This window comes from Natrix helvetica (genome assembly GCF_964273705.1).
Source record: "Natrix helvetica genome assembly, chromosome: 1".
NCBI classification, from domain to species: domain Eukaryota; kingdom Metazoa; phylum Chordata; class Lepidosauria; order Squamata; family Natricidae; genus Natrix; species Natrix helvetica.
This window is the reverse complement of record NC_138548.1, coordinates 240,539,963-240,554,055: the sequence shown is the minus strand read 5'-3', so window position 1 is coordinate 240,554,055 and position 14,093 is coordinate 240,539,963. Positions and strand designations below refer to the sequence as shown.

General features: G+C 38.6%; 1 protein-coding gene across 3 annotated transcripts in view; it reads left to right on the top strand.

The window, feature by feature from the left end:
* Positions 1 to 14,093, top strand: part of RPTOR (regulatory associated protein of MTOR complex 1) — a 423,475-nt gene that overhangs the window by 229,418 nt on the left and 179,964 nt on the right. For all 3 annotated transcript variants that reach the window (XR_014174604.1, XR_014174605.1, XM_081944023.1), the window contains exons 8-9: positions 11,546 to 11,646; positions 13,850 to 13,994. Coding sequence is in view for 1 of the 3 variants with exons in the window: in XM_081944023.1 (XP_081800149.1) it covers positions 11,546 to 11,646; positions 13,850 to 13,994 (246 nt within the window). In the remaining 2 variants the exon portion in view is untranslated. The remainder of the gene's footprint in view (positions 1 to 11,545; positions 11,647 to 13,849; positions 13,995 to 14,093) is intronic.

Here is a 14,093-nt window from a genome sequence, read left to right as displayed (position 1 = left end):
GAGACACAACTCTGGGCAGCTAACAGTAATAATAAAGAAACAATCAAACAAGTAGAACACATCACCCATTATAATTACACAATTATACTGGCTCTAACATTGATATCCTTGATAACCTGGAAGAAAGGCCAACTCTTAACAGTTTTCCAGAAAACTAAGAGGATGGGACTGGCCAGAAAGTGTTCTGTAACGTAGGAGCCACTACAGAAAAGCCAAGCTTCCTAAGATCCCAGTAGGATGGTAACATTTGAGAATCTGGGTCATATCTATTCTACCTGACCTAGTAGGATAGGCAGATACCCTCAGGGAGAAGTGGTCCCATACATAACCTGGCCATCTCCCTTACAGGACTTTAAAGGTAATAACAGCATATTGCACCCAGAAAAAAAAGGGAGCCAGTGCAGTTCATGTAATAATGCTATTGCATAGGTAAATCAAAAGGTGCCCACTCTGTACATTAAAAAAGCTATATAAAACCAACTGCAACTTGCAATTTTACTGCCAGCTTCTCCATTGACTTTGCTTGTTGTAACCAGCTGTGAAGCTCAAAAACAGGATCATGTGACCATTGGACACAGCGATGATCTTAAATGCTCACTGGTTGAGAAACACCCAAATTGTGATCACATGACACTGGGGATGCTGCAACAGTCCTAAGTTTGAGAATCAAGCTATTTTGGTGCTTTTGCAATTTCGAATGGTTACTAAGTAGGACAGTCATTAACTAAAGCACTACCTATAGCCAGAGCTATGCTGCTGTAAAGCAGAACTACTTTATTAAAAGTTATATGAAACTGTTCTCGGAGAATATCATATTTGGGGAATGCTCTTAGTTTCATTCATTCACACTGCCTTTTAAAGTATTCTGAAGGCAAAATGTACAATATATAGCCAGTGAAGACAGCGCACATTTCTTATAATTTATAATTTTGCTATTCTTACATTTAACAAGGCAGTTTGTCTTCCAATTAAGCTCTGGACTTTTTCAGGTAATTACCTTGTCCCTTTTTGTAAAAGATTACATTTCCTCTTATCAAAGCAAACTTTAGCCTGGTGATCAAGTACATGGCTAATGTTTTTTCTATTGCTGCTGCAGCTGCCCTGTGGATTTATTTTAATTCTTTTGCCAGAGTGCTAAATCTATATCCCTGTTTCTGAGGTACAGTAACTGGACATTTCAACATATGAAGTAAAACAGTGGTTTTTTTTCCAGATATGCTGGAAGACAGAAAACTCAGACAATAAAAGAACATTTGACTATCTTTTTAGGGGCAATGTATCATCCATCATTTATCCACTAGTCAAATGCCTCTTTTATAATTTCAGGTGTTTATAATAGTCAACAGTCAGTATAATGAAAATTTGCTCCCGTATTTGAAATTAGTTATTTATATTCTCAATTAATTAACTTTTGGCATATTTAAACCAATAGTGAAAGTGTGTGTGTGTTTATGTGTGTGTGTAGATTCTAAGCATTATTGTTGTTTATTTACATATGTAGAAGCAGCCCAAGGAATCTTTGCTAGTGTTTGCTCTCAATGAGTAGGGACTTAGGTTAGATCACAAATCTGTCAGTCAGGTTCCTTTTACCCACATACAAATTCACTTTTCAGAAATGATTAGATGAGCAAGCTTGATGCTAAAATTATCTTTGTTTCCATTATAACTATCATGGTGAGCATACCGCTGGAAATCAGTAATTCATTAATGTCTGTCAGTCATTGATATGATGAGTAATGATTCAACAGGAACTCATTTAGAAATGAAGTGGGGAAAACAAAGCCCTTAGAGACTGCACAGCAGGAAAAATGCAAGTAATTGGAAAAAATATGGAAATCATGCTGCAGTATGGCAAGATAACCCATTTCTACAATGTACCATCAGAGATGCTTAATTAAGCCCCATTGGTATTTTTATCCCAGGAAATCTGGAAAACAGCCTACTTGGGTATAGTTCATTGCTTCATCTTTGTAGAATTAAATAACAATGAATATATGGGTTGGTTACTTGTGCAATGTTGGATAGGTTCTTTATAGTCCATTTGTCAGTCCTGCCCACCCCCAAAGTGGTGGTGGGGGGTTTGGGGGTGGCGGTACAGCAAATCTGTATTGCATTTTGACCCAATTAGTAGAACTTCCTGAAAAAGAAGGCCAGGTAAACTCAAAATTTAAATTACAAGAGTCTTCTTTCTGTTACTTAGTGTTGTTGGTTGAGTAAATACAGTTAGTTAAAATATAGCGTGAAAACAACAGCCAGATTGACAAATGGATTGCTCATGTGCCACTATAGACTTCAGCAGGCACAAGAGGTAAAGGCATCTTCTAAACCAGTCTGGTTTTTGCTCCTCCATTCTGTTGTGCCAGCAGAGGAGTAACATTTGCATTCCTCATGCTGATTGACTTCACGAATTAGTAGGACTTGCTACTGGTTTCCCGTGAAATCTAATGCATATGGAACAATTGGGGACAATGGCAGCTGTAGTTCAAAAGAACTGGACGGTGTTTGATTGGGAAAGCTAGGTTTGGGTGATTCCACAGAGAACCACTTAATGAGGTAGCTTTATTTAAACAAGCCTCTGTTCAAGAAAATTTGCAAAAAATAAATAAACCCCAATTTTATTAGCATAACTGCACAAATAAAATAAAGCAGACAAACTCGACAAACAAGATTGTACATTGGTGCTGAGGGATTTAATTTTCTATAGCTGGAAAAAGGGTTCTGGGAGGGTTCAGTTTGTAGTCTCCATGACAACACAATTTTGTGACATGTATTCTTTTGCTCAACTTACATTAGTCCTCAGATCACTTCCTAGTCCAGATGAGGCTCATTGTCCCCTATGACTTCCAGTGGTATGTGGGGACTTAATAAGTTGTTTTACCCCAATCATTTTATGAATCCAAATTGATTCCAGCAGGCATGTGTAGTCCCTTGACACCCCGAAGTGGTTAAAGAGGAAATAAAGTAGAAGAAGGCATGTATAGATTTTCCCAGAAATCTGACAAGCAGTTCTCTTAAGTATCTGGTCAAATCTGGAATTTGGAAACAGTCTGAGCTTTAAATACACTTTCTCTATGTTTGTCAGTCCTACAAAGTTTGTCAGTTTGCTGAGGCGCTCTAGGAGACTGTCAGGGGTCCAAGTGATGAAACGCATTCAGAAAAGAAATGTGCAAAGTCCATCTTCGAAAACAAATTAATTTTATTTAGGTAGACATCAAATTGGCAAAGTCTGTGGTAATTCTGGATCTGACACAAACCGGAATTACACCACATAATATTGTAAGTTAGAAACACCCCTCAAAAGTCACATTCTCCAAACACTCAATCCACATTGCCTGGTCTCTTCAAACTCCCCCTTCCATTCTCAGCAGGATCAGCTTCTGTGCCCACGGGAAATAAGTCACCTAGCCAAAACAATCCTGACTATCTATTCGCTCCTTCCCCCACCTTAAGAATGTGGTGAGCCCGAAGACCCCCTTACATAGAAAAGAGGGGAAAAAAAGGAATAAATGAGTATAATAGAGAGGTAAATAAAATGGCTACACATATGTCAAATTCAGGCTCAACAGGGACAGAGCAACAGAACTTATGTGTGGAATGCCAGTAGACGAAGATTGGTACTCGGTGATTAAAATAATGTTTGAACCTACATGGTGGTAATAAGAGTAGCAAAGTATTAGTGATTTTCCACTCTTATTGCATTGTCAGGTGGTTGCTCAGAAGGCCCACTCTCTATCTACAATCCACAAGCTACAAGTGAGTTTATTTTTCAGTTCTGGCCTTGATTGCATTAGTTTCAAATAGCTTAGTCTTGAACAGCTGAAAGCAAACTTCAGTTTCTGGGTTTTTTTTTTAAAAAAGTTCCATTTGCAAGCCATTACCAGGTTTTGTCTTTATCCACTTTCCCCTTGATCTTTTGTAATGCTTTTCCTTGCCAGCATTCTATTCTTCTTTTTATTACATTGTTTCGATATTCATGTTTTGCGTCCTGCACATTTGTTGTTTTATTGTCCTATTATTTTTTTCCCCACAATAATGGATTGTTGTATGAAACAATTTCTCTTTTTTTGCTGCAAAAGTTGGTCACCTTTTATAACAAATTGGATTTGATTTTAAAAAATTTCAATATTTAGTTTGCATCCATTGTTCTTGGCTGCCTTACATAATCAGCCAATGTATGCTTTTCTTCTTTGACAGTTTGCTTGTTTGAAATCATTTTTAGATATCTATATGCCTGACATGCTATTTTTTGCAGATAAATGTCTCATTTCCCAGGGTGGACAGTGGGTATCCTAAACTGGTGCCAAATTGATATGATTTACATGTAGATAGTAAGCTTGCAACTCCAAGGAGTTTATTACATTAATTACTTGTCCATGCTTACATTCAAATAAAATGGATTAAAAAAATCATCTATGGGAAATCACTTTCCTCAAGCACCCTAGTTAATTAAAAAAAGAACAGCAATGGTTTGCATTAGTTGGATACCAATTTTTGGAATGACGGCTGATTAACATATTCATCTCTAAATTTGGGTAAGTCACAAGTAAGACAGCTTCATGATTCCATTTGTACATGATGTTGGCAATCAAACCATTTTTAATTGGAACTGTGCACTTAGTTGTTACAGAAAATGATGGGCTGTTGCGAAATATAATCTTTGGACAGATTTTGATATTTAACCACCGTGTTTCCCCAAAAATAAGACAGGGTCTTATTTTCTTTTGACCCCCGAAATAAGCACTTGACCTTATTTTCAGGGAGCACTTATTATTTCTGAGGTGCAGGAGGTGCTGAGTGTGGTCACATCATGGCTGCTGCTGTGTAGCAATATTTTCGGGGTGGGCTTATTTTAGCGCATGCGCTCAGAAGCCTGATTGGGCTGATTGTCCGGGAAGGTCTTATTTTTGGGAAAACAGGGTAGCATTTTTAAAATTTGTACCCACATTAACTCCCTTCTACTTTATGGAATTATTGTTCTGGTCTAGTGGTTAAGGCACCAGGCTAAAAACCAGGAGACTGTGAGTTCTAGCCCTGCCTGAAAGCCAGCTGGATTATTTTGAACCATTCCTCTCTCTCAGCCAAATCTGATGTTTGGGCTTAGAGAGAGGAAACGGTTCAAAATAATCCAGCTGGCTTTCAGGCAAGGCTATTGTCCCTACAACAACACAGATATGTTGTTGTAGGGCAGGGGTGTCCAAACTTGGCAACTTTAAGACTTGTGGACTTCAACTGGCTGGGGAATTCTGGGAGTTGAAGTCCACAAGTCTTAAAGTTGCCAAGTTTGGACACCCCTGTTGTAGGGAAAATAGGAGGAAGAAGGAGAACAAGAGAAGCAAAGTAATGAATATCAGGAAGAGAAATTCTGCTTTCACTATAGGCATGATCCTGGTAATAATAATATCAAACCAAAGATTTGGTTTTTTTAAAATAAATCAGATTTTTGACAGTTACATTGTCCCAGGGTTGAATGATCCCCTTTTGCAACCTTCTGACAAACGAAGTCAATGAGACAACAGAGTCACTTCACAGCCATGCTACTAACTTAACAACTGCAGTGATTCACTTGACAACTGTGGAAAGGTAGTAAAATAGGGGAACATTCAATTAACGGATGTCACTTAGCAACAGAAATTTGGGGCTAAGTTGTGGGTTGTAAGTTAAGGACTTCCTGTATACGTGCTGGGATGGAGTTCAAAATATCCGGAAGCAGCGAAAAAGGGCACAAAATTAAGAGTGGAGGAGAACTTTCTGGTACTGAAAAAAGTGAAAACACCAGGCAAGCCTATATGTCAAAAGAAAAATATGGGAATATGTCCTATGGATTTTGAATATAAAGACTGGCACAGTAGTTTTCCATGATTCCAGATAGGATTACTTACGTCGGGGGTGTCAAACTAGCGTCACATGGGCTGGATGCGTCACACATAGGCCCCAGCTCCGCCAATGGGGAAAACATCGCAAAATGTCATGTGACAGTAATGTGACGCTACGAGGTTGACACCTGTGCTCTAGGTCAGGGGTCTCTAACCTTGGCTAACTGGCTGAGGAATTCTGGGAGTTGAAGTCCACAAGTCTTAAAGTTGCCAAAGTTGAAGACCCCTGCTCTAGGTTGACCTTAGATGGTAGGGATAACAAGTCTGTATTTCACTACCGTGTAATGCCCAGTTGAGCTTTTATGTCTGAGTGCTCTTGTTCAAGGTATGTATCAGAGCTGACGATATGGGCGGAAGCAGAATCCTAGCCTAGAATGTGTGTTCCTCATTGCTGGACGTCTGTTGCTGCATCTGGGGCTTAAAGTGCTTCTTCTTTCTTTCTTAAGTGGGAACAAGTTGCTCATCTTTCTACCAGGCCTGACTACTCCAAAGGCTTCCTAAGGCCTACCAGCCGCAGGGTCTGTTGTCATTTACCAATGTTCCCACTGATTAAAATCCCCGATGGTAGTTATAAGAGAAACTGCTAGGGGATTGTGCAAATGATTAGGGAATTAGATAAGCATATTTGCTAAAGATTTATTAAATCCTCTGTGCTGGAAATTATACATTTGTTGGGTAGGACATTTAGTATTAGACAGCTTGTATAAATTTACAATTAGGATTCAGATAAAGAGAGAAAATGTGACTTTTGTCAATGTCAGGTGCTTCCACAAGATTAGAGTGAGTCATTAAAAACAACTAGATTTTCAGCTGTCTGTAATACCTGACGCAAGCTGTTTAGTGACCCTGCATTTCTCTAATTCTTATGCCACAGCAGTCCATAGGGCAGGCTGCCAGTAGTAGTTGGTGGAAGAAGCAAATAGGGAGTATCATTTTCCTTACGGCTTGAACCATATTATCTACTTATTTTCCTAGGTCTTATGTACCCAAAATTTTCCAGATAAAAATAAAGTGCCTTTTTTCCAATAATTAGTTGACCATCTAATTAATTGTCATATTCTTGACTGGTGTATTTTGTTTGGGTTTTTTTTTCAGACTTGCTTGGTAATTGGCTTGCAACTATTGTAAATAACTTTAAAAAAATGCACATCTTTAGTGTATTTTTGGGAGACAAATAGTCACATGAAAGAAAATGAGACCCAGTTTTTCTTTCTTTGAAAGATTGAAATATGTCAAAATATCTTCTACCTGTCAATATTAATTGATGGTCAGGAATAAAATCGGATAACTATAGTGTGTTTCAAAGGCAGTGTTAGGTTTTGGACATCAAATATGATAACAGACAATTGATAGAGCTGCATGCATTGTTGAGTTGCCACTATATCTACCACAGACCCAGCAAAAAAACCTAGAATCCAAAAGATGAAATATGCTGCACTTTTTTTAAATTTTTAACCTTTTTTTAAAACTCGGTGAACTGTTCTTAAATGTCTATGTTGTGTTGCACTGGTGACAGTAAAGGCTCTGGCAAGATTAGCTGAAATGGAATAATGGCATGAAATATTTACAAGTATTCTAACTGTCAGTCTTCAGTGGGGGAAAAAAATAGTTACCAGTTTATTTAAACTGAAAACTAATATAGCTTCTATGGACAGCATTGGAAAAAGGCTGAACACTGCCAAGAGATCCCAAAGGATAGGAAAGCTGGAAGTAAGAAGCTCAGAGTTAGGGCAGCTAGTAAAAGGAAGTATAAGTAGCATCCTGAGAAATAGGGATTTGTTGTAACGATAAAAGAGAGACGGTTTGGAGAAAAGGCCAAAAACCGCAGCAAGTTAAAATAAAAAAATAAAAAGTAGAACCTTGAAAACTGTTTTGTCATACAGAAGCTGGGTATTAGCTATAGCGCTCCTAATGTGTGCCAAAACGGGCATATCAGTATTCAAGAAACTTGTGAAGAGCTCAGCGTTTCAAAGTCTTGGAGGAACAAAGCAGTTGTGTGCTTGGAATGTTTCCTGATGATAAGAGATGATGCTGTAGTTTTAAAGAGTTTGGAATTATTGTGATTTTTTAAAACATTATTCTTGTATGTTGTTAATTATATTCTGACAGCTGTTAGAGTTGGCTGGACTGAAGTGGCATGAAACTCACATCCATGTAAATTTGAAGAGCATGTTTGACTGTTGTTTGGTAGGTTTATTCTGGGAATAGGTGCATTGATTATAGTACTGTGATAGCATATGTAACGTATAAAGAGATGTGTATGCAACTGTTTGGCTATATCACTTTAAGTTGCAACGTTTTAGGATAGTCTTGTGTCTACTTTTTATTACATTTTCAAAAGAGTCATTGTAGTGTGTATGATTGTAATGAGATAGATTTATATTTCCACCTCTGCATTTGCACTTCTTAAATGGTTTGAATGCATGCTTTAGTGATTTTCATTACAGCTTATCTTACTTGAAATGTTGCCAGCTATGTCGTATTAGCTCCAAACTGAGTCCTGAGTATTAATATGGTCAATTTTTTTGCATTAATTTAGTTAGTTTTGATTCTTCACCACAACCGTTCCTACAAAGAAGAATTTAGTTCCAAAAGTGGAATTGTTTGATAGACCATGGAAAAAAATGGATCACTGGAGATATTAAAAGCGCAAAGTATCCCCTATTCATTGGAACAAAGGAGATTGTTCCATTTCAATCATTTCATTCCACACAAATCACTAGGGGTGTCTTTTGATGAATGATCCCATAGGAAAAACTGTTGATTTTTATAAGATTAGCGGGAAATGTGATCCCATTTGATAATTAGAAGCTTCTGTGGAACAGTGATTTGTAAATTGTAACAGCAGATAACCAGATTGTCTCAAAATGTTTTGGGCTCTAGATCAGTCCCAACGAATATGGCCAGTAGCAAGGATTATAGGTAGGTAGCTATTTGAAAACGACCAGAATTATATCTGTTATACTAATTGAACTGTGCAACAGACATGATCAGCAGTTAATTCATACAAACAGCAAGTAATCTCACAGTTTATGGTGTTCGGGAAATAGTTAGATCAACAACCTTCAAAAACATACTGTGAAAATATGTTAAAAATGTATTAAGTGGCTTCTCTCTCCCTGAAGAGTTGCTTGTTTTTAGATATTCAAGATACATATATCTAGTCTGAGTTACTTTGCGTAGAGGCAGCCTTTCTCCACCTTTTTTTTTACCCTGGAGGAACCCTTGAAATAATTTTCAGGTCTACATTAAAATTATATCTACAGTTCAAGATAGCATGATTAGTAAAATGAGTTACAGCATGTAAAAACTCCCACCACTGCAAGTGCTAGCATTGTGCAAAGTTCAGAAAATGTTTATTTTGTTTTCAGTCACAATTTCTCGCAGACACCTCCCCTCCTCAGGAGTGATCTCTCGTGAAAACCAGGGGTTCTATAGAAGCCCAGCTGGGAAAATCTGGCATTGAATGTAAAAGGGCTTTTTGTTTTAAAAATGATGATGAGGGAGTAACACGCTTTATATCTAGATATATTCCTGACATCTTGGTCTAGAACAGTAGAAACTCTGTCCTTAAACCCCAACTGAACTGCAAGGACCAGAGGCAGATGATATCCTTTGATTCCTGGGTATCTCATGTGGTGCCCAAGGGTAACAGAGTGTCCACTAAAACGTTCCTTGGCACCCAGCAATCTCCTCATCCTATTTACTTGGTAGTAGTTATTTTGTAAAAATTCTCATAGATTAATCTCCAAATCCTGTATGTTTGCCCAAAGATTACGGGCTCATGCCTTAAGTCACTGTATTTACTTGATGCTGGTCCTCCCTCTCTTCAGGAAGCTAACCCTGGACCCAGTCATTCTGGAAAATTTTCATCCAGTGTCCAATCTTCCCTTTTTAGTGCAATAGCTTCAGAGGGTCCTCAATGAGACAGATTATCTGAACCCCTTTCAGATGGGTTTCAGCCCTGGGTTTGGGATTTAGACAGCACTGACTGTACTTTTTGATGACCTACGGCAAGAACAGGATGGAGGTGACAGTACATCCATTCTTGCTCTTCTTGACTTCTCAGCAACCTTCAGTACCATGCTGCTTGGATTTTGGCAGAGAGGATTTTCAGCTCCTGAGCAGGGTGATTCTTACGCACAGTTTGTGCTGGGCTTACCCCAGATGCCTAAGGGGAGGGGGCAGCATAGTAAGGAAAGGGGTGCCTTATGGGGTGACAGCAGCCTTGGGATGCCCATGGATTTTGACAGGGAGGATTTTCAGCTCCTGGGTGGAGTCTCCCAGGATCTCCCCTACCCCCAAGACATCCCATGCTCCTCATCTGGAACTGTGTTCACTGAACAACCTCAATCCCAAGTGCCAGGGTTGCAGTCGTTGAGTGAAGTAGTCCCATGGGGAATCATAGGCCATATCACTTAATGACCACTTTGCTGAACAATCAAGGATTGTGGTTGTAAATTGAGGAGTACCTCTATTGTTTTCTCTTGGACAGAATAAGACTAATTACTATTTTTCTCTCTCAATAGGGATCTTCCATCCATTTGCAGGTGACACGCACAAGAGATTTGCAGAGAACATAGACTTTTTGACATATAGAAGTGACTTGCCTAGAATGCATGTTTTTAAAACACTGAGTTGGAGATCCTATTAATGAACATATTCCATCTAATCTTAAGCACAGTAACTGCAGAATCACTGTGGGCTTTATCAGCCAAGAAATATGACATGAACCATTTTCAATTTTATATAACTGACGAGGGAGGGTAAATATTTTAATGTTCATAGACTTGAACTGATTTCTTAGCACAGATTCTCAGGTCTGAATCTGTGTTGATTCAGTTTCTGCCACGCCTCATGTGAACAGCAAGGGTTAAAGGCAATTACTTTGGAAGCCATCATGCTGGGAACTGATTAGTGACACTTGTTTTCTCAAGTATATAAAATAAATACCCATTGAAATTTAAGAGAAAGAGGGCACACGTTGATGGCTTCCTGTGAAGTGAGGTGCAATTACTAAACACAAAATGAACAATTTCTTTGCTGACTTCAAATAGCAGTCTTAATGTTTTCTATTTAAACTGAATTTTTACTTCAGAAGAAAATATTATATTTCTTTTTCCAATATCCTCATAACTGGAAAATTGGAAGAATGGGTTTATATTATAATCTTTTATTGCTATATTCCTTATGAGGTTGCTTTTTAGATTAGTGATACAGTCTTTTCTATATTTTGCATTCTAAAAAAGCCTCATTATACAATTTATTCAGTGTTCCCTTACTTCCCAAGATGCTCATTTTCAAAAAGATTCAACAGTTTATTAGTCAATATAATCAGTGATTTAGCATGTAATTCATCCTTACTATAATATTAGGAGGAAAAAAAACATATAAAAAGTATTCCCCTGTTTGCTTATTAGCACTTATTCTGAATTATGCAAGGCCTTTATTGTTGTCTAGTATTTTTATATACTTGATGAAACTAAATATTTGAGTCTTTTTAGTCCAGTAAAAACCAGTGCAACCAAGTAATATGCATAATACTTCCTTTTTATCATTTATTACTAAGAAGAATAAGAGCTTATATTTTTATTGGAAAGGTATTTTTTGCCATTATGAACATTGCTTCAGTATGTTTCTATTTAATGATAAAATTTCATTATTTCTTGTAGAATTCCTGGGAGGCTCAATGACAGGAGAACGCCTCTAGGAGAATTGAATTGGATTTTTACAGCCATCACGGATACAATTGCATGGAACGTCCTACCCAGAGGTAAAGACTATGACAGATAAGTGCACAGAATTACTGGTAATATACAAAGCTTGATCATAATAGAAGAGGGCAGGAGTAGAAAACTAATTTCTAATGAGAAGGGGAGAAAGGATGCAGTGAGAACCAAGAAATAAAAAAGAGGAGAAAAACTAGTTTAGGAAAATAGACTGAGACAAATCTTATCCCTTTATAGCAGGGCTGTCAAACCCATGGCCTGTGGGCCTGCTGTGTCATGTGCTGGCCACGCCCACACCCGGTTTAGCAAAGGGGGGGAAAGTTGTGATATGTCACATGACGACGCAAGTTTGACACTCCTGCTTTACAGCATCAAAAGCTCTGAATCACCATGTTTGGTCCCCATCTTTCATCCCCCCCCCCCCCTCCGAAATGATTGTTCTGTTTTCTTTAAGATGAAGTCGCTCAAGGAGTTTAGGACGTTGCTTGGCATGTGATCACTTATCACTTTGACAATACAACATAATTTTATTTCTCATGAATGACATAGTACAGCATTGGCACTTTGCTAAGCAATAGCAATACCATATCTTATATACCTTTGGCCTACTACATTGCAAAAGCAAGATAAAGGCAAAGGCAGACGCAGTGTCAATTACAGCACGACGTTGGAAGGCTTTCAATAAACCCATTTGGGATCTGGTGCCCCTTCTTATTATTTATTCCTTCTCATCATTTATTCCTTCCTACTAGGTCAGCATGTTAGCCATATTACCTTGGAGATACGATCAACGAATTTAAACAATTTGATCTACTGGTTCCTGTTTAATTCTTCTCCTGTTGCCATTCAGGCTCAATTCATCTTGCTGTACATGTTTTCTTACAAGGGCACTTTAAGCAGTTCACATGTATTGTGTGTGCGTGTGGGAAGGGCAAATCTCAGTGCTTGATAGCGACTGCAGCTTACATATGTATTATCGTCCCAGCTTGAATTACCTTACTTTTGTAAAGGGGGGAAATGTCTTAATTGAAAACTCAGCTAGTTATACATACATTGATGTATTTAAAAGTTCATATATAACATAGTGGAGTGTGCAGAGTATCTGTCAGACAAAATTGCTCGGGTTCAATGCCAGCTGGATGCCAGCGGTGATGCAGGTCCTTCGGACGTGCCAGAGACACTCTTGTCATGTTATCTGGAAGGATTCAAACCTTTTTGGGCCTGAGGAAGCAAGCACTGTTCTTAAGACTGTGAGCGCAGGCACCTGTTTATTAGATCCATGCCCTTCCTGGTTAGTAAAAGCTTCCAGGGAAGTGACATGTTGTTGGGTCTCGGTGGTAATAAATTCATCTCTGAGAAAAGGAGTGGTGCCAGTACCTTTTAAAGAGGCATTGATCTTCCTTCTCCTCAAGAAGTCATTGCTGGACCCAACCATTATGGACAATTTTCATCCAATATCCAATCTTCCCTTTTTTTAGGGAGAATTGTTGAGAATGTGGTTGTGCAACAGCTTCAGTGGGTCCTGGATTAAATCTAGACGTCTTTCAATCAGGTTTCATGTCTGGGTATGGGACTGAGGTAGCATTGGCTGTGCTTTTTGACAACCTCTGGCGAGAGTTTGGAGGCAGTAGGGATTTGAATGGGGATGAACAGGCTTCAGCTTAACCCAGGCAAGACTGAGTGACTTTGGGTTTGGGGGCCACCTGGATCCAGGAATTTACCATCTTTGTTTTGGGATGGGGCTGCTCTTCCCCAGGCAAACCAGATGGAAAATTTGGGGTCCTTCAGGATGCAGAATTCCTGCTCAAAGAGCAGGTGGCAGTTGCAACTAGAAGGCCCTTTGCACAGGTTCAAGTTGTACGCCAGTTATATCCATTCCTGGATCAGGAGACACTACACTTAGTTACTCCTGCCCTGATCATTCCCTGTATAAATTACTGTAATGCACTCTTTATGGGGCTGCCCTTGAAACATATTGAGAGGCTTAAGTTAATGCAAAATGCAGTGACAAAAGGAATTACATGTGCATCCAAATCTGCACACATTATACCATAAAACACTTTATGTTTTACCCATAAGCTACCCAGAGTCACAAAGGTGATATGGATAGCTATATAAATTAAACAAATACATAATTTTACAGTACTTCATGTTGGAATGTTCTAATTCCAGCACCAGCAGCCACTTTCTTCGTGGATGCTTTTCCTTTTGGTACATCCTTTGTGAGTTTTTTGTTTGTTTTTGCAGATCTTTTCCAAAAGCTCTTCAGACAGGATCTTCTAGTAGCAAGCCTCTTTCGAAACTTTTTGCTGGCAGAAAGAATAATGAGGTCTTATAACTGCACACCTGTCAGCAGCCCCCGTCTACCTCCAACTTATATGCATGCCATGTGGTAAGTTGTTCCCTGAAAACTATTTAAAGCTACAGGTAAAGTTTCCCCTGTCCAGTTTTCTCCGATTCTAGGGGGTGATGCTCATCTTCGTTTCTTAGC